Source organism: Taudactylus pleione, unplaced genomic scaffold (assembly GCF_031769625.1).
Source record: "Taudactylus pleione unplaced genomic scaffold, aTauple2 ptg000260l, whole genome shotgun sequence".
Lineage (NCBI taxonomy): Eukaryota > Metazoa > Chordata > Amphibia > Anura > Myobatrachidae > Taudactylus > Taudactylus pleione.
In genome coordinates this window covers 1537501-1561613 of record NW_028284662.1, presented here as the reverse complement: position 1 = coordinate 1561613, position 24113 = coordinate 1537501, and the positions used below count along the sequence as shown (strand labels likewise).

The 24113-nt window shown below is 43.2% G+C and overlaps 1 protein-coding gene across 1 annotated transcript in view; it reads right to left on the bottom strand.

Moving 5' to 3' along the window:
• The window catches only part of LOC148514722 (protein yippee-like 2), a 109478-nt gene that overhangs the window by 10895 nt on the left and 74470 nt on the right, over positions 1 to 24113 (bottom strand). Inside the window, exons 3-4 of the mRNA XM_088481035.1 lie at positions 4508 to 4551; positions 169 to 277 (exon numbers count right to left, since the gene is read on the bottom strand). Coding sequence (XP_088337161.1) covers positions 169 to 277; positions 4508 to 4551 — 153 coding nt within the window. The remainder of the gene's footprint in view (positions 1 to 168; positions 278 to 4507; positions 4552 to 24113) is intronic.

The following is a 24113-nucleotide window of genomic DNA, read 5'->3' as shown; positions in this document are numbered from 1 at the left end:
GGGTCCTTCTCACTTTGACAATGTATATTCATTATGTACTTTCTACTGTTATTTGATTTCTTTGTGTTCTGTAAATCTCTATATGTTCCCTCGGGTGGTATAAATAAGAGCAAATAAATAAAAAATATATAGTAATAGCTGATGTCATGCAACGTATTACATACTTACATATTTCCAGCCCAATGTTGTTTTGCAATTTTCACAGTAAATGTCTGCTACTGCGTGTAGTCCTGTAAGTAACACGCGCTCTTCTGCTGGCCCACAACCAACATTAACACTGTTGAGACAAGAATAATTATTTAAAAAAAAAAAAAAAAAAGAACAAACAATACAAGCGCTGTATAATGCCCTGAAAGAAAAATGTAGGTTATAAGGATGGGAAGATTTTAGCACTGAATGCATTCCTGTCAACAAAACCAATTTTTGCAAGTCAGTCCCTAATTTCAGCAGCCAAAATGAGAGTGGCTTGCTGGGATCTGGGTGTGACATCACCAGGAATGAACGTGGTCTGTTCAGATTGTACATTTTGTCCAGAATTTTCAATCATGAATGTTAGCACACACAGAATTATACATAAACCGTATCTGCCAACATTTAAATACAATCTCATAAATACACTCTGTTTATTGGCAGGCTGATCTAAGCACATACATGTTTAGGTAAACAAACTTGATAGCTATACTACTAACCCCAGTGTGGCATAATCTTAGGCCCTGATTCAGTACTGAACTGAATTGCAAAGCTGCATGCAAGCAGCTTTGCAATTCCGTCCTTATACAAATGGTAATGCTCCTGCTGCATTACTCATCCGAGCTGCGTTGTCCAATGCAGCATCGGATAATCTGCGGGAACAAAGGCAGACTAAGTGACCCATGGGGTCATGCAAGCCGGCTGCCGCAGATGAAAGAAAGAGGCCAGGAAATCTCAGTCACCCGATGGAGATCCTGGTCTCTTCCCTCCCCCTCCAACAGCGGCGACACGTCTGTTTCGGGAAACAGAGGCCATCGCCGCCCCGTCCCTAAACGGCATCAGAATGTCATTCACGCAGGACCCGTACCATGCATGTGACCATCGGGAATCTGCGTTCAGCAGTGCACTAGCGTGCACTGCTGAGTTAGGGCCTGATTCAGTAAGGATCGCTATTGCGTACAAAGCTGCGAATGTATGCCAATGCCTGCCATAGCTCATCCGGCATAGAGACGTCCACTGCTACTTTTTCACATGCGAACTACCTCACACTCCTGCGTATACATCGGTACCATCGACGCACATAGGCCGGTCATAACATTTACACCAGGTCTGACCAGTTGTGTGTACAAACAAAGTGGCTAATTTATGCACTCCCAGGAAACGGTGTTCAAACGGACAGGCACGCCTGTGTTTTTCCAGCCACTCCCCCATCACCACCCCCAAAACACTCAGTCTGTCACTCACTCTGCAATGGATTCCTCAGTGCATCCATAATCGCAGTGCAGACACAGTGCGGTGCATATACAGTGTTTAACAATCGATGGATATGCGTATGTAATTGTGTACGTTGCTGAATCAGGCCCTTATGGTGCATACACACGGTCAGACATGTGCTAACGATGAACGATGCGCGTTCCCGTTTGTCAGATAATATCTGACATCTGATGTGTTTGCAGTCAGTTTTGGACGATTTCCATTCATTTTAATGCAGTCAAAAATCGTTCAATCGCAAATTGTTCAGTCGTTCATCTGACATATCTGACCGTGTGTATGCACCTTTAGTGTGGATATTGTAGGACTTATCCAGAGTTAGGACCACAATAAAAAAAAAGAAAAAAAAAAGAGCAACTTGCATATTACAATTTTTTTTTTCTTGCAAGGAAAATACTGCTTGCTGTTACTTTTAGGTAACAAATGCTGAGCAGATTAGGGCTAGACATCAAATATCAATGTATCAAAAGCATAGGCCCTGATTCAGACCCGCTCGCTGGGTCTGTTTTCTTTTTTTGTCTCCAGGCCACGCGCAAAGCTGTGGGTGTCCACCCACAGCTTGTGCGAGCGGGCTGGAGACCGTCACAATTATCGCGACCATCGGGCTTGCGACGAGACCCTGGGGTAGGGTCTCGGCTGCCGCAAGCCCGAGTGGACTCCCTGCTCTAATAGAGCAGGGAGTCCACTACTGACATCACTAGTGGGTCCTCCCACAAACGCCAGGCGTTCCTATCGTTGCGTTTGTGGAGCCAACCCCCCTGCCTGCCTACAAAACGGGGCGAGCTGTCACTCACCATCGACAGCCGCCCCGTCTTGTAGCGAGCCCAGTAGCGACTGAACTTCAGTCGCTTGGAGGGGCTCGCTCATGCGCACGCCAGACGCGGCGCATGCGCAGTGGCCAAACATCGAGCCGCTTGCAAGCGGCTCTGAATCAAGCCCATAGTTCTTTGGAACTTGCTTTTTGTGTCTTTGGGCGGCTCTTTTTTCCCAGATGCGCTCTCTGAACAGATGTGTGGGGGTGTCGTGTAGTGCCCACAGAGACATAGGGGTATATGTCTCTGAAATGGGGATGTTGCCCATAGCAACCAATCAGATTCTAGCTATTATCTTCTAGAAGGTACTAGTTAAATGTTAAGTAGAATCTGATTGTTTGCTATGGGCAACATCTCCATTTTTAAAAACTCTCACTTTAGTAAATATACCCCACAGTGTGAATGGGGAGATGGACGGCAGCACCACACAGTCCCACCTCTCATATCCTTCACTTTCTCATTGGTGAAACCATTTCATTGCTGAGAGTGCAGCTGCTCAGTGGGAGTAGCTAGGAACAGTTGACAGTAGCCATGGCAGCATAAACCGTTGCTGCAAGTCTCTGAAGTGGTCTGGATGAGAATCAGGACACCAAGATAGCGGCATATGGGGCATTTTGTGTGCCCATATATTCTAGTCTAGGGAATTTTTTGCAAATTTTTCCTGCACATTGAAGGCTGCATAATTGCTAAATTCCCAACACACAGAAGTATTTAGTTGCTCTGTAATGTCTCCTACTGCATTCACTGGCTACTACAGCATAACAGCATTTAAGAGCGGAGATACTTACACTAATAAATGTAGCTATGCAAAACAACTAAATTGTGTTAGCCCACTTACCGAGTCTGCTCACAATTAGAACATTTTACATGACTCCGGACCAGGTGACTGTTTAGGTCATAGGGGTGGGCAATAAGCGGCCCCCCCAGGTGTAGTAGAACTACATATCCCAGCATGCCCTACCAAATGTTTGCTATTTGGCCATGCTAAAACTATTGCAAGGCATGCTGGGATTTGTATCTTAACAACAGCTGGAGGGCCGTTTATTGCCAATCCCTCCTGTGCCCCAGGACAGAGTGGTGTTGTGTGGGGATGCAAAGTGGAGATTGGTCCTGTTCAAAATTTTGCTGTGAGGGCCCTAGTCAAAGGATAATGGAGTGGCCGGACAGGTTGTGCTTTTTTTTTTTTATTCACTATCCATCTGGACTTCGGAATGCTTTTTGCAGTGACCACATCAACTTGGGCCAACACTAGTCACCAGGATTAATTGATTTACAAAGGGTGTTGGTGCAAACTCTGGTACAGGCCCATTAGACATATAACAATGGGCTTTTGGATCAAAGAATCTAAATCCAATCCTGCTTGGCATGGTCTGGTATCATCCACAGGTAACTGTGGAGATCCAATTGTACACACCAATCCAGCTGTTTCATACTGAGCGCTTGTTCACACAATTTGCCCTCGGAAAATTAGCAAAATGCATGAAAACGAATATGCGCTTTAGATGCTTTTTAGTGATGGCGATGCATTTTTTATGTAAAGGTTGTGGCTTTGCATGCATTTGTACAATACTCTACCAGTAGCCTGTGTTAAATGCATGAGAAATAACAATTTAGAATACAATAATGCCAGCAAAGCCACAAGAAGCCAATCATCTTATTTTTAATGTGATTTTCAGGCATTTATCAAAAACAGATAGTGGGAACAAGCCCAGAGTCTCCAAACAGATGCAATGAATAAGCAATCAGCCAAGCTCTTTCCCTGTAACAAACACATAAGTACAATTATTACAGAAAAATAACCAAAAATAAACACAACAAATCTGCAAATGTTTTTTTCCTATTGCATATCTGAATATTTTCCAGGAAAAGCCCAGGAGGCATGTGTGCTGAAGATAAACGTCTGCAGGGTTGGATGGGATATTACACTGGGTGTCTCAATTCCCCAAAGCACTCAGGTAAGCAGGAAAAATGGAATTTCTAGTTAAAAATAGACACAATGGGAGCTTAGAACAAGCTGCCACAAATTTAGAGAGGAATAACCTCACTTTTTAGTGATAAATGCTTAGGTCGCATACTTGCTGCAAATCAAACACCTATACAACATTGGTTTTCAGTTTTAGCTATAAATAAAAAAATGGATTTGGAAAATTATATTCAGTGCTATGGAAATGTACAAAATATTCAGAGAACATATGTATAGCTCCCTACTTGGTATTCTTAAAAGTAATACTTACACAGAATTGAATAGATAAGCTCGACCTTGACTTCCTTGAAATGACTGCAAACCAAAGAAAATAAACATCAGTTAAAGAATCGAGTTTGTTAAAATGTTTATCTTGCTTTATTATGAAACTTTATAAATTGTGTTTTTTTGAAATGATAAATTGGTTACTGTCGAATCCCCTGAGGCAAAAATCACTCTTGTTTTGCTTTTAGATTGATGGAAGTAACAAATCTCTGTAATTAGAATATCAAAGGAGACGGTTCACCTCACCACACTGCTCTTTACTTTTCTATATGCAGTCTACACCAAATACTTACATCAAAGAAAGAAGGAAGCACAATGTAACCGGAGAGAGGAATTTACTTGGTTTGACAAGTCACTCTCATTAATTACAAAATAAAAAGTTTACCTATTCGTGTTGCTTTGTCATTTAATTTTTTTCGCTTATTTACTTTTTGATACATAGAAATAGTTAATGTTGGATTTGAGATTAACGTCCTGTGCATAAGAGCATTGGAAAACAAAGCTGGTTAAAAGAAAAAAAAAAAAAACAACAACTTTGTACTTTGCTCTCACTTTTAGCAGAGAGAAAAGTAAATCTCAAAAGCTCTAATACATACCCCAAGTGGTAACGCTGCAAACAACCAAAGTTACAACTACTGCAATTGCATGAGGTGCAGCTGGTGGAGGGAAGATGCGGCAACTGTACCCCATTCAACTACTGTAGTTTATATTGTGAGCTGTATCATTGGAAAGGTGTGCATGTGGTGGCAGAGCAAGTGAAAGTGGTGGGGAGTGACAGATGTTCTGGGCCAGTCTTGCTCTTCTGAGCGGAATTGATGAATGAATTCAGGCTTTGGTACTTCATTGTGCAACTAGCGGCCCCATGCATGCTCAGATATAAGCCTTTGATGCAAAATCCCGTACTTCTCATGACTGTCTAAGACATACAGCCATCTACACCAAACACCATCAAGGTACAAGATCTCTCAACCAACTTTAAAAGGACAAAAGTTATATCATACACTAAATGGTATCTTCTTCCTCCATCTAGAAACCTATACAGTGCCTTCTTTCAACCATTTGGCACCTTCACATCATTTGATCCCACAAGTGAAGGTGTACTGTATCAACTCTATGCTTATATTACCTCTCCTTTTGATCCAATTTCCTCACAAATCAACCGAACCCTTACTTAAATTCTGTTCTCTCTCTTCTACTGGTATCTTTCCATCCTTATTGAAGCATGCAGTGATTACCCCTATGCAGTAAAAAATAAAAAATAGAATTGAGTCAAAGGGCAAAATTTACTAAGCGGCGGTTTGACGGCAGGTTCTACTCTATTCTAAACCCCGGTGGCTTGGTGGCGGGTTCTATTCTGTTCTAAACCCCGAGGGTTTGGTGGCGGTTTTGCAGCGGTTTCTAACTGACAGCCCTGTTCTATTCTATTGTAAAATGTGTTTTGATGGCAGTTTTGCAGCGGTTATGGCCTTAGTAAATCTGCAGATAGTAAAACCGCCACCAAATCACAGTCAAAACACATTTTAGAATAGAATAGAACAGGGCTGTCATTTAGAAACTTCTGCAAAACCACCACCAAACCCCTGGGGTTTAGAACTGAATAGAAACCACCACCAAACCGCCAGGGTTTAGAATAGAATAGAAACCGCCGTCAAACCGCTGCTTAGTACATTTTGCCCAAAGGCTCTCTCAAATGACTGTCCCATCTCTAAGCTCCATTTGGCCCTCCAAGCTGCTTGGCAGGCTTGCCTACACTCGCCATACACATTTACTTGACTTGCACAACCTACCCTTTAGTCAGGCCTTTGTTCCCGACACTCCACTGAGACTACACTGACCAAGGTGGTCAATGATTTGATCACTGCTAAATCAAAGGCCATGCTCACTTCTAATTCTCATGGATATCTCTGCTGCATTTGATACTATGGACCACTATCTTCTAATACAAAAGCTACAGTACATCTCTTCATGGCACAGTCCTATCCTGTTCTCATCCCACTTATCAAATCGCGCATTTGTTTCACTGGATCGACCTCTGCTGTGCTTGGAGTTCCAGAAGCCACAATCCTTGGACCTCTGCTCTTCTTAATCTATACCAAGTCTCTTGGATTTCAGTATAAACTTTACGCAGACGATACCCAAATTTACTTATCCTTTCTGAGCTGCTCACTCTCTGTTATGTCCCATATTAGTGACTCATTTCATCTTGGATGTCCCCATGCTGCCTCAAACTCAATCTTTCAGAAACAAAGCCAATAATATTTACCGATAGTCAACAGAAGTTAGTTATGTTGTCAACATAGATAGAGATGTCGGATAGGTAACTACCGGTATCAAGCCTACCCCTCAAGCCTGCTGCCTAGGGGTCATCCTTGAATCAGACGTGTGCTTTGTTTCAATATTCCAACGGTTTCCAATTCCTGTTACATACAGTAAATCCAAGAGACATTTTCAGAATACGCACATATTCCACAAGACATTTCATGCATGCACTGATTATATACCACATGGACTATTGCAACAGCTTCCGGACTGGTCTTCACCCAAACAAAAATACTGTCACACCTACTAATCTATATTGGAAGCAGTGACTAGACTGACTTTCCTTGCAAAATGTTCTTTTACTGCTGCTCTGCTCCGTCAGTCCTTACACTGGTTAGCTGTATGGAAACCAATATAAACTAACCTACTATTACGAATATACAAGGCCATAAAGAACACTACACTCCAAAACATCTCCCAAAATGCCCAATACACATCCCCCCCTACACATACCCCACCTACTTTACACAAGATCTGCATTACATGCTCACATCACCAATTTTTTACAGGCTTCAACTACTCTGAGGAATGCCTTACTTTGCACAACAAGACTTTCCTGTAGCCCCCAAACCATCAATCATTCCCTCAAAACTCATCTCTTCAGGCAAGCTTATCAAATTCCAGAACCATCAACCTAACCTCCATAAACAGTTACTCTAACTAATTACCTCTACTCTACACAGTTCAAACTAAATTTACATATTAAAACAACCCCGATTCCAGGCTAAAATTGCTTCCAACAGTGCGGTTTACTGGATCATACAGGCCACTAAGCACTTTCTATATGCAGCACTTATCCTCAAGTATCAAATTCCTTTTTCCTTATATATTGTAAGCTTGCAAACATAGTCCTCTTATATTTCTCTATCACTCACCCAATCTGGTTTTATTACTGTATTCTCAATTGTAAAGAGCAACATAATAGGCTAGTGCTATATAAATAAATGTTAATAATATGCTGAATGGGGAATTTAGTTATGGGGTCCATTAAATAAATGTTATACACCGGCAGACAACTGCATTATCATCATTAACTGGATATTAAGCAGGATTTAAGAATGTTGAAAGAGAGCTATAAACCAAATAGTAAATTATATAACACAAATATACACAAAAAACAGCAGTTACATTGTATTCTCATATTGAGTAAACCAATAATATATGTGGTAAGCTACAAAATAGCAAGAACATGATTTTTACTGAGGGATCCCAGTTTAGTCTTTAGCTGGGTACACATTGGAGCAATGTCGATGCGATATGTCGTTTCCTGCCGAATCAGGACATATCGGCCACATCGCTCAGTGTGTACGGCCAATATGCGCGCTGCCGCGGCCGCTTGCAACATCGTCCGGTCGGCCATGCTGCACGTCCAATCATAAGCCCAGTTGCAAGTAATGATGGATGAGCGAGGTATCGTTCCATCGCTCATTACTTCGTTTTGATGTGTACCTGTGATCCGATATGTCGGCCCGACATATCGGCTGGGTACACATCGCTCAGTGTGTACCCAGCTTTTCACCATCATGTTCATATTATCCATGTATGCATAGTCTACAGATCACCACTTATACAGTAAACAAAGTTATTCTGACTATATAAGCTGGCCATAGATTGCACGATAGTGCAACTGATCAGCGTACACATAGGAGGAGAAGAGTGACTGCACAATAATTGCAATGTCTCCATACACTGCACAATGTACGGAAGTGGGGATAGATTTACTACAGCTTCTAAAACAGACAAGTGGTTATGTTGCCCATAGCAACCAATCAGATTCTAGCTATCATTTCTCTATTGCATTCTAGAAAATGATACACAGAATGTGATTAATTGCTAGGGGCAACATCGCCACTTGTCTGTCTGTTAGAAGCTTTGATCTCTATGCACTGTTTGGAGACTGGTATGTGACCATTGGGTGGATCGTACAGGTTTTATAATCAAACAGAAGCAGTGGCGTAAGTTCATCCCAGATGCCCGGAGGCAAGTTATATTTTGGTGCCCCCCCCCCCCCGTCACAGCCGCTAACACTGTAATGGAGCAATTTGCATGCAGACAGGCTATAGATAGAAGAAGGCAGCAACTGATGGTCTGACATGGAGTTCTCCACTAGTGTATGATGGCTTCTCAGGTGCCGGAAAGAGGTGCCATGTATTGGGCGGCCGTGACTGTACAATCTGGGTACATAGTTACAGCCCTAATTGGGGTGAATATGTTGTGAACAATGGAGGAGGTGCCCCCTTCAGAGCAGGATCCCGGCGGCAGGTGCCTCCATTGTCTCCCATAGTTCTGCCCCTGAACAGAAGCATCCTGACCTTTTTCAGACGTTTTTAGGTTGTGAGCGATATTTGTTCAAACCAGTCAATTAACAGCACACTTTGCACATGCAGTGTAGGGCCAGCTTAAGTTTACAAATTACACTGTCCTTATAATAAGAGCCAATGGCAGGGGTTCAGCAGTAATAATACACATACGTATTGGCTATATTTACTTAATGCAAATAACTCCTACAAGTGAATTCTGGATACCAGTGACCTCACCATGCTTTGACTAGGTAAATATTTCTGCAAATAAAGAATCCACTCTTGCAAGCAAAAAATAAGATAGCAGCATGCGTTTCTAACACACAGTCATATTAAAGCCACAGGAAAAAAATTACAAAAACAAAATGCATTAGCCACTTTTTTGTTTCAATTTAGTGTTGTTACAGTACATGTGATGAGCAGCTGAATACAAACAGTCTGAGACAACAAAAGTATATTCTTCTTACTTGCTGCCTAATTCATTGGTGCTATCATAGGTGGTGACTGAAATCCTCCAACACCTGCTCTCCACTGCCTAAAGCCATTGTGTCAGTCACTGTCTGGTAAATAACACATGGCCTCAGTCCCTGTTATTTATGCCAGTTCATAATGTCACAGATGTAGTGGAAAGTGGGGGTCCTTTTCCTCAGCACGACCAGGTGTTCTGGGGGCAATAAAAATTGAGAAAACAAAAATGATATGTATAGCATGCGCCACCCCTCCAATAATCAGATTTGCCCCTGCCTTCTATCTCCATATCCGCTGTATCCTCTGCCTCAATAGCAGTTCTGCACATTTGTAAATGGAAATAGTTTATTATAAAAGCAAAGCGCACATCAACAAGTAACAGCAAACATGCATCCATACGTAGGATGCTTATGCAAGGTCCGCTGATGTATGAATAACATGCTGTCATATAGAGCCTGATTCTGAGTCCGACACAAAGTGGCTGTATTTGCAGGTAGTCATGAAAGCCAGATTTACTACCTTATGCTAATAAGAGAGTCTATTGAGCTAATGCAGGGATCCGAGCGTCTGCTAGAGGAAAGCTGTGCCACCCATTGTTTCTTCGCCAACCGTCGCAACCATTAGTATCGACACTTGCACCGGCCCCACGCTAGAGGCGCAAGAGATCTGTTCCCTTCCCCATATGCACAACTCAGAGTCAGACAGAGCTTTAGATTCACATCCACAGAACTCCCACAAGTCAGGGTGGTTCCAAGCGCTTGCATTATTGCCATCTAGTTCCTGCCCGGAAAGACCCAATTTCACGAAAAGACAAATCCGGTAAAGTTTCGTCCTACTCAGAATATGACTCAGACAAATTTCACATCTGCGAAAACTCGCCATTTGCTTCCGTGCACAGCGATCCCACTCAGAATGAGCCCTATAACATGCAACCACAAGTCCATAAAAAGAAATAAGAGGAAACCAATTTAGGACCCGATTCAGTAATTTACGCAAAGCCAATATTTTCACAGATCGAGCGATTGTTTGCTAATGCGCATGCGCAGCAATTGCATTGCGATAACTCTCGTACAGAGGAACCACAAGTGAGTGACAGGTAGTCAGCCTTTGCGGGTGGTAATGTGGGGTGGTTAGAAAAACGCAGGCATGTGGGACCGTTTAAACGCCATTACATGAGCATGCATAAATTAGCTAATGCGTTCACCTTTTGGAGCATGAGAGCTCTCGGTCAGGGGAGCCGCAGTATTTGTAGCTGCATGGCTGCCCGATCTGCATTGAAGGTACCGATGTTTATGCTGTTGCACATTGTTGGACTGATGTGAGAAGGCAGCAGTGGGCGTCTCTATGTTTGGTTAAGCTTTGAAAGTCATTAGCATACTTTAGTATCTGCATTTGCATTAGCGTACATCTCTGAATCAGGCCCTTAGATGGAAATGGAGTATATGTTTATTGTGCAGTAAACTATTTTATAGTAAACTATTAAAAAACTAAATTAATCTATATTAACTCTCTCTATCTAAGCAACATACCTTAAACCTGTGTTTCTGCTAAGCCCCACCCTCAATCTAGTAATCTTATCTCCTTAACAAACATCATGCTCACCGGAAGTGTTCGGTAACTGGCTGAGACACTGCCTGCCATGTCAGATTGCCACTTTTTCCCTCCGCTCAGCCGCTAACCGTCCCGATGTCTGGCTGTGAGTGCCGGAGAGTAATGGCAGCCGGGGGAGAGGATGCGGTGGTGGCTGCAGTACTCATACATTATTAAATCGTGTTGAGGTCTGGCATGCGCGTGTACATAAATAAATGCACTGTTAACATTTTTATTTACAACATAATTAACTTGGGTATGCAGGAAAATGAAATGAAACATATTGCAGCAGAAAAGTGAGCAGTTGGGATGGAAGAGTAAGTCAATATATATTTTTAGCATGCCCAAATTGCGCCAAATACTACTTATACAGTACATGCACATATATGCCACAAAAGAGTAGGGCCAGATTAAGGTTTTTTCGCCTCCCCTAAAATAACTAAATTGTGGGGGTCCTTACCAATAAAATTGTCAATATGATATGCTAGCTTTTTTTTTTATTAAAAAGTGTAACGTATACATACTCTCTGCACAAAATATGCGTTACACACACTGTAGTGCCCTCAGTTCACATTATACCACAGTGTCCCACACACTGGCGATGTAGCTGTATGTGGGGTCCCCTGGGCAACCAAGTTAATCCAGCTTTCTAAAGGAGGAGTCTCACATGATCATACAGCTTCATGTAAACTCAGTGGTTGAAAATTTTTATATAGGCCCATAAGCCTTTTTGCAGTCTCATGTCACCCGACAGCTATAGCCCTGTGTAATTACCCATGTCCCCATTACACTTCTTAAGAAGCCACATCTTCCTTTGGCAATGTGGTCGGTTAAATGGAGCTAAAATTTTTAATTGAACGTCTATTGACTGCAGTTCAATAGGAAGAACATCATTATCAATATAATACCAATAAGAGTGTAAATTATGTCTTTAGTACTACACAGGTTTTAGTAACATAATCACACTGCATACCTACTTTACCCATGCAACAATTTATTTTTGACCTAAAGCAATGATCAGTTCAACATAATCCCAAAAAGAATGTCACAACAAATAAACAAACAAAAAAACATAGTAGGTAAAGCAATAATTATTTCATGATACAATGCCCCCTTTAAAATACCACCCTCTCTAGCAACCAATTACTTTCTGCATTAAAATACATTGCATAGAAAGCACTAAGGAGTACTTATTCCACTAGGTAATTTACAATAATACACACATATGCATATATACATACTGTGACGACACAGGGGAAATTAGCATGGTAGAGTGTCAGTGGTGCAGTGTTAGGTGCTTAAATAAGGGTCCACACATAGCTTTTCAGGTTATAAATAAATTTAAAAAAAAAGTGCATTCCAGCTGTCAACTGTCAGCATAAAAGGAAAATAACAAATGCCTAGCCCACATTCAGAGCACTGACTTCTTCGTCCCTGACTAATCTTGGGTAGCTAGTTTCCATCACAAAGTCTCTGCCTGCTTCTCTGCAGATTTATCACAGGCTCCAGCTTGGCTCGGCTTGACTGCCACAACTACTACAAAACACAGCTCAGTCTTGGTGCCTTCCCTGTCTCCTACATGTATAGGCTGACTGGCTTTCCCAACCCCAGTTGGGCAGGATACACAGGCCACAGCCTGTCCTGACTGCGGAGTCTTCCACACCGACACTACAACAGCCCTTAGGTGTGCTCACACCTGGCTTTTTCTTACGTGTGGGCGGATCCCTCCAGGCCCACACTGAAACAGCTACTCATTGTGCCATCTTTAGTGATACCACCACAATACTTATAAACGCACAGGGATAGCATTTTCCATATTATATGCATATCCATTTTCCATTTTGAATCTCCTATTGTCTATGCAATACATAGTGGGGAATTCAATTGGCCTCAGTACTTTATGGCATGTAAATTGTTCCCCCAGGGTTATTCAATCCTGATGAATAGGCTGGTAAAGGGGGAAAAGACCTTGTTAACGCTTAGGTCCATGAGCTTTTCATGGATCCTATGTGTGAACGCTCGATAACACGTTAATTTAGCAGGCGGGTCTCTAGTGATAAAGGGGCTCTAATTGAATAACCTCTGGCTTTATCGCCTGGGGCTATCACCCTTTTTCAAACCTTATATCATTATTATATTATTTTTCACCCTTTTTCACACATTAAATTAATCGGTCTAATTGAATTCCCCACATAGGCCCGTATTCAATTTGAGCCGAGCCGCGATACTTTTTCGCCTCCTGGACTTTTCACCTACATCGCGTGTTTTGCAGGCAGAAAAGTATCGCCTGCGTATCGCCGTATTCAATTTGAAAGTAGGCGAAAACGAGACACGGCGAAACTTAAACAAGTGGAAAGTGTTGTCAGATTTGGGGAAATCAGCCTGACACCCCCCCAAAAGATGCTCTGACATGGGGGTTCCCTATGGTACCCCCCGATTTGGCTTGCTGAAGGTATTTGGTGTTTTTAAATGGGCTAAATAGCAGTTTTGTATAAGTGGTGCAGAATAGTATTCAGGAGGTTTTTTTTGCTGAAAATAACTTATCCCAGCAAATTTGGGGTACTTGAAAATGGGGATCAGCATATTTTAAAGTTGCTAAAGTGAAGTTGAAAAAATCGTGAAAATCCACCTGCCACAAGCACCTGCAATGGAAAAAAACACCTGGGGTATACTTGGGGACCCCCCAGAGTCAAGTTCGCTAGTTTTTAACTTTGAATTTGGGGGCGAAAAAAAAAATGTTGGGGGTCTTCTAGGCGGAAAGTCTTCCAAATTTAATACGGAGTAAAATCAAAACAGGCGAAAATGATGTCATCGGCGAAAAGTTTCCGCCAAAAACATGCAAAAACGGCTTATCACCTCAAATTGAATACGGGCCATGATGTCAAAAGTACACAGTTTAACGAAAAAAAGTCTTGATGGTCCGGAGTTTAAACCTATTGACCTAACGCACTGTGCAGACTTATGCCTACTCAGACAGATTAAACAATAGGAAAGCTTAAGTGTATGTGTCCTTGCAATAAACCTTGTGTGTAATCTGCCTACGCTGCTCAGTGGCACGTCCATTCAATTAAATTATGAATGACAATAAGTGTGTCAGCAGTTATATTCTGAGGTTACATTGACGCCAAGGGAAAGACAAAAAACACCAAAAAAAATACTCTCCATTCTTAAGCCATCCACAATCTCAGTGAGTTCTCTTATCTAATATCTTTATTTAATATCCATTACATATTACCTACTGTACGTAACACACATTTATTTATTTTGGCAAACCTAGATTCAGAGTTATAAAGACTAAAAAAGAAAAAGAAATGATTGCATGAGTGAAGAACATATGCTGTCTGAGTATGCATAAAAGAGTCCCTGGTGTGTCTGGGCACACTTATACCACTTTCAGACCAAAATCCCGGTTCCGGCCCGGACACTTGAACACGGTTTTAAGGGGATACAGTCAGGAAGCCGACGGTCAAAATGCCGACCGCCGGCTTCCCAACGCCTCTCATTAGACCTATGCCGGGAGCCCGATGCTCGGCATACCGAACGAGGGTTTCAGGGCTCCCGGGGGAACGTATGGTTAGGCAACCCCCACCCGGGAGGGTTAGGCTAGGGAAAGGGGGAGGGTTAGGGTTAGGCACCATCCCCCGGGAGACTTCGGTTTAGGCTGTGGGGACGGAGTGGGTTAGGTTTAGGCACTTAGCAGGGGGTTAGAGTTAGGCACTAGGGGGAGACTAGGGTTAGGCACCCCTAAGGGAGGGTTAGGGATAGGGGGGGAGGGGTAGGGTTAGCATTACTTACCTAAATCCCCTGTCGGGATCTTCACCCCTGCCGGGCTTCCAGCATCGGGATTTGAACCATGTGGCCGGCAGTAATACATACTGATTCAGTTTTAAGCCGTGTTATAGCTGCTCACACACCTTTCACGCCGCACCTTGGACCTGGGTTATTCCCGGCTCGAACCCTTTCACACTGCACCTGTGTCTGCCATGCCAAGTGTGCGAGTCAGTCATTAGTGAACATTTCAACTTCCACTGGAAGATGACATTATCTCCCTGCTCTCCTCAGCTGCTAATGAGACCCTTTTACTGTAACCCGGGTTCAATAACCCAGGTCGCCCCCTTTTACAATGTAGCCGACCCGGATGGGTCCCAGGAATGGCCCTGGTTGTGACCACGGTCTAAATCCTGTGGCACACAACCCAGGTTGCCATGGCAATATTGTAAAACACCCGTGGGCCGCAGTGTCCCATGGGGAAAATAGCGGTGCAGCGGTCACCACCGGTGAATGGATGCCGGAAACATGCACCCAGCATCTCTTCACTAAGACAGGAGCTCTTGGGGACAGCCCGGCATGTCTGTAGTAAGTGCCGGGCATGCCTCCAAGAGTGAAAAAAAAGGGGGCTAGTCTTAAAGACATGCCCCTTTTTCTCATGGTCACTCCCCCTTTTCGGGTGCACGCACAGGAGTGTCCCTTTCTAGGCCGGCGCAGGACCTAAAATGAACACTACTGGTTTTTACCTGGGTCAGAGTCCTGGGAATTGCAACATGGGTTGACCTGTTCACATCTAAGAAATATCTGGGTTGATTAGCAATTTATCGGACCCAGCAATTTGCTTTTCTGTGTGAAGGAGGGTACAGGCTGGGACCGGCCAAAAAAAAAAAATCTGTGCATCAAATGCTGGGTAAATATTTTATGATTGGCATCCACCAGCACTGGTTTTGTCTATCAAATGGACTATAGATAATTTGATCTAGTCCTGGACCACCAACCCGTGGCACCCCTGCACCAGGGCGTCACGGCACCCAGTTTGGGAACCACTGGTATAACATCTTAGCTACCGTCTGGACACTCGGAAATTTTTTTTTTTAAATGTTACAAGATACTTTGCATCTTGGATGAATTTGAATTTTACGTATGGTAAGCCCTTTACATGTGCAATACAGAGCTATTTGGAACCATAGACAGAAGTAAACTTCCTCTTTTCTTCTCATATGTTAATTTGATACATGTTATGTTATCAATGGACCACTAAACCCTAAAAGATGAGAATCCAGTAATTTCAGTTACAGCTATATAACGGACCCTGGCTCGGTGTACGAATTACCTAATCTACACTATAGCCGGGTACACACTAGACAATGTCTAGTGTGTACCGACCTCGCTTGTGACAGGACCTGGTGCATACACACTTGCCGATGCTGGCAGCGGGGGCCATGCTGCATTCAGTGGCATGGCCCCCACTGGCGATATCGCCCATCGGACCTACAAGTAGGTTTGACGGACGAGGTCACCGACAACATCATCAGTGATATTGCCCGTACACACTGGACGGCTTAAAGAATTTGTTGTAACGATTGGTCATTATTGGCAAGTTTGTTTACAATGTCGTCTAGTGTGTACCCGGCATATGCATTCAGCATAGCTGTCAGTCTCTCTCTGCCTACTGTGTTACAGAAGTCCCTTGCTTCTATAATGGAAACTTGTTGCAGAGGAGTGAAACAGGTCATGGCATACTTATTTAATCAATATAAACACCCTAGATATTTCATTTACATTAGTCGCCTGAGTTATTATACACAACCTATGGCAAATATACATTTTTTAAATAAAGCTAAAATGTGTTATTTAAAACAGTTTAAACTCTGGAGCAGTAATAGAGAATTCACAAACAGTCAGAAATGTACCCAAGAGAAGAGGCATGGCAAAAATATAACCTTAATTCATTTCTGGGAGAAAGCCATTTCAAAGCCAACATAAAATCTAAATAACTTACTTCATCATTATTAAATGGACAATGCTTCTCTTGTAAATGGCGGTAATGTTTACATTCATGAAACAGTGTATATAACCCCACATGAATACCATATTCATGAGATTTTAAAATGCAGAACATTTTTTTATTCAACTTTTATATTTCACTGTGAATTTGAAGCTGGACCAGGATTAAGCATCCTCTATCAGTACAGTACTACATGTTTTTGTTCCTATACATGTTTAATTGTATTGCCCAGAGAATTTTTATTTTAATTTCTTTTAACTGTAGATTAATTCTCTTTGCATTTCAGACACAGACCTTTTGCAAAACCAACAGGCAGCTGTAAAATGTAACCATTGTCTATTTAGGCAGTTTCAGAAGTTGGGGGTGGAAAGTGGAGGATGGGATTTCAGGGTAGATCTAAAACAAGGACTCATTTTTTGACGAACATAAACTGCATTAATGACACCGAAGCCCTTGAATGCTAACATTTTTTTTTAATAAGAAGCATGCTTTGTTTAAATGTAGACAGGGAAATGTAATACACTGTATGTGGCCGAGGCAGTCATAATTACATGGATTTTTCAACTGAACCCCACACTTACACACCAGAAAGGTTATCTTCAATTATTTGACCAGTATACAGTCATATTTTTAGTACTTTTTGCAAACAAAAATTTATTTTCAGCATCCAATAATGTTAGTGCTGTATTAGAAACAGCAAATCATTTTCCTAGATTTCCAAGCACTAGTATGCAAGGAACATTGCTGCGTGTTACAAAGCAGTTTATAAATAGTATTTGCAGATGTTCACAATAACAGTAGATATGTTAAAGGGACTATAAGCAGTTTTCAAAAAGTTCCAAAGTACATGTAAGAGGACGTAATGTTTCCTTATACAACGGAGATAGAGAGAGACAACTAATATAAACAACAATATACTGGCCTACGTTCCAGGAATGTCCAAGAGACCTGAAATTCGGGGAGCACTCCCTGGCTCTTAAGCTGGGTACACACTTTTACGATTGCAGGCTGATCGGGTAAAACTGTCCCGATCAGCTGTGCAGTCTGTCCCCAGTGTGACCCCGTCAGCCGCGTACACACTGTGCGAACATAGTGTGTGTACGGGCTTCTATGAGATCGGGTGGTCGAACCGATAGATATTAAACTGTACACAAGATGCGACCTCCCGATCCCGACCGTTTCAGGGGCGTTTAAAGCCGTTTATCGACTAACGCTCCTGCATTGGGACAGGGTACACACCTATACAATCCAATGGCTCGATATTGGATGAATGGCCCGATGATTGTATAGGTGTGTACCCAGCTTGAGAGTAGACCAGACACCATTGCTTCCACAGAGCGGTCTGGATGCTTGATGTGACATGTGAAGCACTGCGTCATTGTGAGCCCACCCCATGCCATACAATGCTGCAATTTATGCTACTGTAAAGGGGATAGGTCTGTGATGACGTGGTTCATTGCACATCTCTCACCTGGGTTTCTCTCCCTACAGCATCTTCTGAGGGGCCGGGTAAAAAGTCAGTAGGTATGCATAGCAAGCATAAAAGATTTGCTTTTTTAAATGAGATACATTAATGTCCAAAACCTGCTTATAGACACAAATAGTACTTTAGGGATTACCCCACTACTTCATGAAGAAACTTAACTGACTCAAAGCTTCATATATGACACTTGGGCCCTGATTTAGAGCCGCTCGCAAGTGGCCCGATGTTTAGGCATTGCACATGCACCGCGTCCGGCGTGCGCGAGCTCCGCCGAGCGACTGAAGTTCAGTTGCTACGGGGCTCGCAACAAGACAGGGCGGCTGTCAATGGTGAGTGGCAGCTCGCCCCGTTTTGTGGGCGAGTAGGGGGGGTGGCTGGACAAACGCAGGCGTTGCCTTAGGAATGCCTGGCGTTTGTAGGGAGGTCTTACTGACAACACTACTGATGTCAGTAGTGGACTTCCTGCTCTATTAGAGCAGGACGTCCACTCGGCCTTGCGGCAGCCTAGACCCTACCGTAGGGTCTCGTTGCAAGGTCAATGATCTCCCACAGCTTTGCGAGCGGCCGGAGATCAAAAAAACAAAATAAAAAAAAAACGGCCACAATCCCAGCGTTCGGGCAGCGGCAGCGAGCGGCTCTGAATCAGGGCCTTAAAGTTTCACAGGTGTAGTAGTAGCTACATAGATATGCAATGTAAACAATTCTTTATTAATTCTAAAGAATTATTCTTTAGATTGTGTTCTTTGCAAGCAGGGCCCTCACCCTCTTGTGCGTCTCCCTACTTTATTTTCAACTACTTCTTACTCCCCACTAGAGTACCTAACACTGGGTTGCTTATGCTCTGTTGCTTATTTGGGTGTTATGGTCACCAATGTATCAATGTACAGTCAGGTGCATAAATATTGGGACATTGACAGAATTTTCATATTTTGGGCTCTATTCACCACCACAATGGCTTTGTAATGAACCAAACAAGATGTGCTTTAACTGCAGACTTTCAGATTTAATTTGAGAGTAATTACATCCAAATCAGGTGAACGGTGTAGGAATTACAACGGTTTCTATATGTGCCTCCCACATTTTAAGGGGCCAAAAGTAATGGGACTATCAACTCAAAAGCTATTTCATGGACAGGTGTGGGCTATTCCCTCATTATTTCATTATCAATTAAGCAGGTAAAAGGTCTGGAGTTGATTCTAGGTGTGACATTTGCATTTGGAATCGGTTGCTGTCGACTCTCAATATGAGATCCAAAGAGCTGTCACTATCAGTGAAGCAAGCCATCATTAGGCTGAAAAATCAAAACAAACCCATCAGAGAGATAGCAAAAACATTAGGTGTGGCCAAATCAACTGTTTGGAACATTCTTAAAAAGAAAGAATGCACTGGAGAGCTCAGCAACACCAAAAGACCCGGAAGACCACGGAAAACAACTATGGTGGATGACAGAAGAATTATTTCCCTGGTGAAGAAAAACCCCTTCACAACAGTTGGCCAAATCAAGAACACTCTCCACGAGGTAGGTGTATATGTGTCAAAGTCAACAATCAAGAGAAGATTTCACAAGAGTGAATATAGAGGGTTCACCACAAGATGTAAACCATTGGGTGAGCCTCAAAAACAGGAAGACCAGATTACAGTTTGCCAAACAACATCTAAAAAAGCCATTACAGTTCTGGAACAACATCCTATGGACAGATGAGACAAAGATCAACTTGTACCAGAGTGATGGGAAGAGAAGGAAAGGAACTGCTCATGATCCAAAAACTACCACCTCATCAGTGAAGCATGGTGGTGGTAGTGTCATGCCGTGGGCATGTATGGCTGCCAATGGAACTGGTTCCCTTGTATTTATTGATGATGTGACTGCTGACAAAAGCAGCAGAATGAATTCTGAAGTGTTTCGGGCAATATTATATGCTCATATTCAGTCAAATGCTTCAGAACTCATTGGACGGCGCTTCACAGTGCAGATGGACAATGACCCCAAGCATACTGCAAAAGCAACCAAAGAGTTTTTTAAGGCTAAAAAGTGGAATGTTATGCAATGACCAAGTCAATCCCCTGACCTGAATCCGATTGAGCATACATTTCACTTGATGAAGACAAAACTGAAGGGAAAATGCCCCAAGAACAAGCAGGAACTGAAGACATTTGCAGTAGAGGCCTGGCAGAGCATCACCAGGGATGAAACACAGCATCTGGTGATGTCTATGCGTTCCAGACTTCAGGCTGTAATTGCCTGCAAAGGATTTGCAACAAAGTATTAAAAAGTGAAAGTTAGATTTAGATTTAGGATTGTTTAGTTTGTCCCATTACTTTTGGCCCCTTAAAAAGTGGGAGGCACATATAGAAACCGTTGTAATTCCTACACCGTTCACCTGATTTGGATGTAATTACCCTCAAATTAAATCTGAAAGTCTGCAGTTAAAGCACATCTTGTTTGTTTCACTTCAAAGCCATTGTGGTGGTGAATAGAGGCCAAAATATGAAAATTCTGTCAATGTCCCAATATTTATGCACCTGACTGTATATTATCCATTATGCGCGACATCATGACGTTACGCGTGAAAGGGGCATGACCAGCACAGGGAGCTCAGAGCCCTAGTTACGGCTCTGGGCTATAGTGTATAGCACACACATATATATTAGCAATGCCTACCCGTCGTTACTGAGTGATTATTACATTTTATTCAATGATACTGAATCGTCGATTAAAGTGCTAGCTGGATCGGGACTCTCACCTGGCTGTCCGTGAGATCAGTCAGTCTGTCTGCTTGCAGGCAGTGAGGTGACCACCCCTTCCCTCTCCTTCAGTTCTCTCCTGCACTGGGGTCCTCTGGAACCTGTTAGTCACAAGTTCCGCCCTCCCAGATTACACAAGGAGCTGCTGCTGGAAGAAGCCCAGTAAGTTATCTATGTAATGGCTTCCTGATGAGGAGAAAGGATTGGTGTGTGTGTGTGTGTGTGTGTGTGTGTGTGTGTGTGTTACTCGGAGGATCTCAAAGAACATTTCAGTGAAAACCCAATCAAAATCTGCGCAGCAGTCAGAGTTTATCGCGAACATACATACAAACTAAACGATTTTATATCATACTTGCCTACTTTTCCGATTCGGCCAAGAGCCTTCCGAAAATCGGGTGGCTCTCCCGACCCCCCAGAAAAGTAGGTAAGCCTCCCAGCCGGCCGCTGACCCCCTCGCAGTTCCCAAGAAAACCCTCGCAGCAGGTAGGGGGGGGGGGGGGGGGTCATGACGATGTGATTCAGTGCGAATCGCATCATCATGACCGGGACCAAAATGTGATCGCGTGACCATGTCTCCCGCTCAACCCTATTGCCATGCCACGCCCCCCTGCTTGGCCGACCTGGCTGCCCCCTTCCTGGAGAGGGTACTCTGAAACCCTTCCTGCGTGCACCACTGAACCCATACTTGTGAAGCATTACTGGGAATGCCATATTCTAAAAAAGTGCAATACATCTGGTTTTGGTAACTGTACAAGACAGTATCTTCGGATGTAATGTTATGGTTTCAAAGGTCTGAAGTCATACAGTGTTGTCAAATCATCTACTAAATATAGAACCTTGACTGAAATGTGAGTAGAAAAGGGTAGGTTGATGCGTCATTGCCACTATACACAAACATACTGAGGATTACAGTAAAATAATGTTAACAGTTTGAATACTTGCTCTCGCATGCTCTGTATTATTAGTTGCTAATTACTTCAGTATGAATCTTACCAGTTGTACAAGTGGCTGCATGTTCACAATTAGAACAAAGTACATGTTAAACTGTGACATGATTGTCAACAATTCTTCATATTTGTGACATATAAAAAATTATTTTCATCAGTGACCTATTGACATTATGTGCTAAAAGCACTGACCTAGTTTTAAAATTTTTATAAGCTGTAGGATAAGTGCATTGCTCTATATCCATGACCAAACTAGGAGATCTGTAAAAGGTGCCCACACACACAGCGATCTGCACACGGTGTGTACGATTTCCCTTGAAACTCTCCCCGGCAGCAGTGCCAGATTAAGGTCCACGTGGGCCTGGAGCTGAAATTTATGAAGGGCCTGTTGTGTGTCACCGCAGGGGGTGTGTTCATTACTGCGGAGTTGTGACTAGTAGTGAGGGTGTTTGACTTGTGCCATAGCGTTCGTCTAGCGCACAGGTTCTCAAACTCAGTCCTCAGGACCCTAAATAGTGCATGTTTTCCATGTCTCCTCACAGAATCAAAAGTGAAATAATTAGCTCCATCTGTGGATCTTTTAAAATGTGTCAGTGAGTAATGACTACACCTGTGCACCAGCTGGGTGACCTGGAAAACGTGACCTGTGTGGTGTCCTGAGGACCGAGTTTGAGAACCACTGGTCTAGCACCATGGATGACATATCTACCATCTACCTACAAACACTTCAATATCCTTACCATCTTCATTCACATGAAGCATGCACCATCTGTTATTTTATATAAAACAAAAAGAGCAGAAGAGGGTACCCGCAAATATTAAATATCTCTCAATTGTATCTACAGGGATCTAGAGCAGGTATAAGAGATATCTGTTAAAGTCTCCCATTTAAGATCACAAAAGCCTTGATAAGATACTATGGGGGCTGCTTTATTGTCAAAGTTACCAAGCTACATAAATACCTTCTGAAGATGGAGTTAGCTAATGCAGCCTATGGGCGGAATTCAATTGATTACGCGGTCCGGATCTCCCGTCTAAAGTGACAGGAGATTGCAGGCCGCCATTCAATTGTTGCCGTTCGCGAAAAGTGATGTTTGGGCACCCAAACACGTTACTTTTCGCACACTTCAGCTCTCACCCCCCTGGGGCTGCGAGCTGAAATGTAGCGCTGGCAACTGATCGCGCCCGACAGGAGCAAGAATTGAATAGCTCCGTCGGGCGCATTGGGGGCTGGAATCAATTGAATTCCGCCCTATATGCTACAGTCCACAAAAAGTACAGAGAGAGAGACCTCTAGGATCCCTCTCAAGCATTCTCCACTCATGCATGCGCGGTCAACAGAACACACATGTTTAGTAGCGAGTCCACCTCCACAAATTGAAAGTAAAGAGATCGCTTAAGCAACCACTTTACTTTTACACATTTCAGGGATGGCTCCTCTTAGAACCCCTGTCCCTACATATGACTCATACTGGCTGTACATAATTTCTCATTGCCGTGGTAAGTGGCGATAAGAAATTATAATTATTGGTTCTAAAACCCAATGCATTATATCCACATGTATGTATGTATGTATATATAAATTAAATACTTCGTGTTCACTCTAGGTCCGGTAGCAGGCAGGGCACCGAACCTAGAGCTAGGCCTTCGGCGCGTGCGCAACAGAATAGGCGGCGTCTCCAAAGAAAAGGGGGCGTGTCTTTATGACGCGTCCCCTTTTTGTGACTTCTGGGGGCATGCCCGGCACTTACAGACATGCCGGGCAGCCCCCAAGCGCATGCTCCCGGCATCCATTCACCGGTGGTGACCGCTTCGCCGCCGTATTGACCACCCGTGGGACACTGTGACCTGTGGGTGGAGACAGAACCCGCAGGCTGTCTCAGCGGGGCACTGCGCTGGGGGGCAGGGTGCTTTCTGCCCTTCAGAAATAGGGCAGGGCGCAGCGCCCCACTAAAACAGCCTAG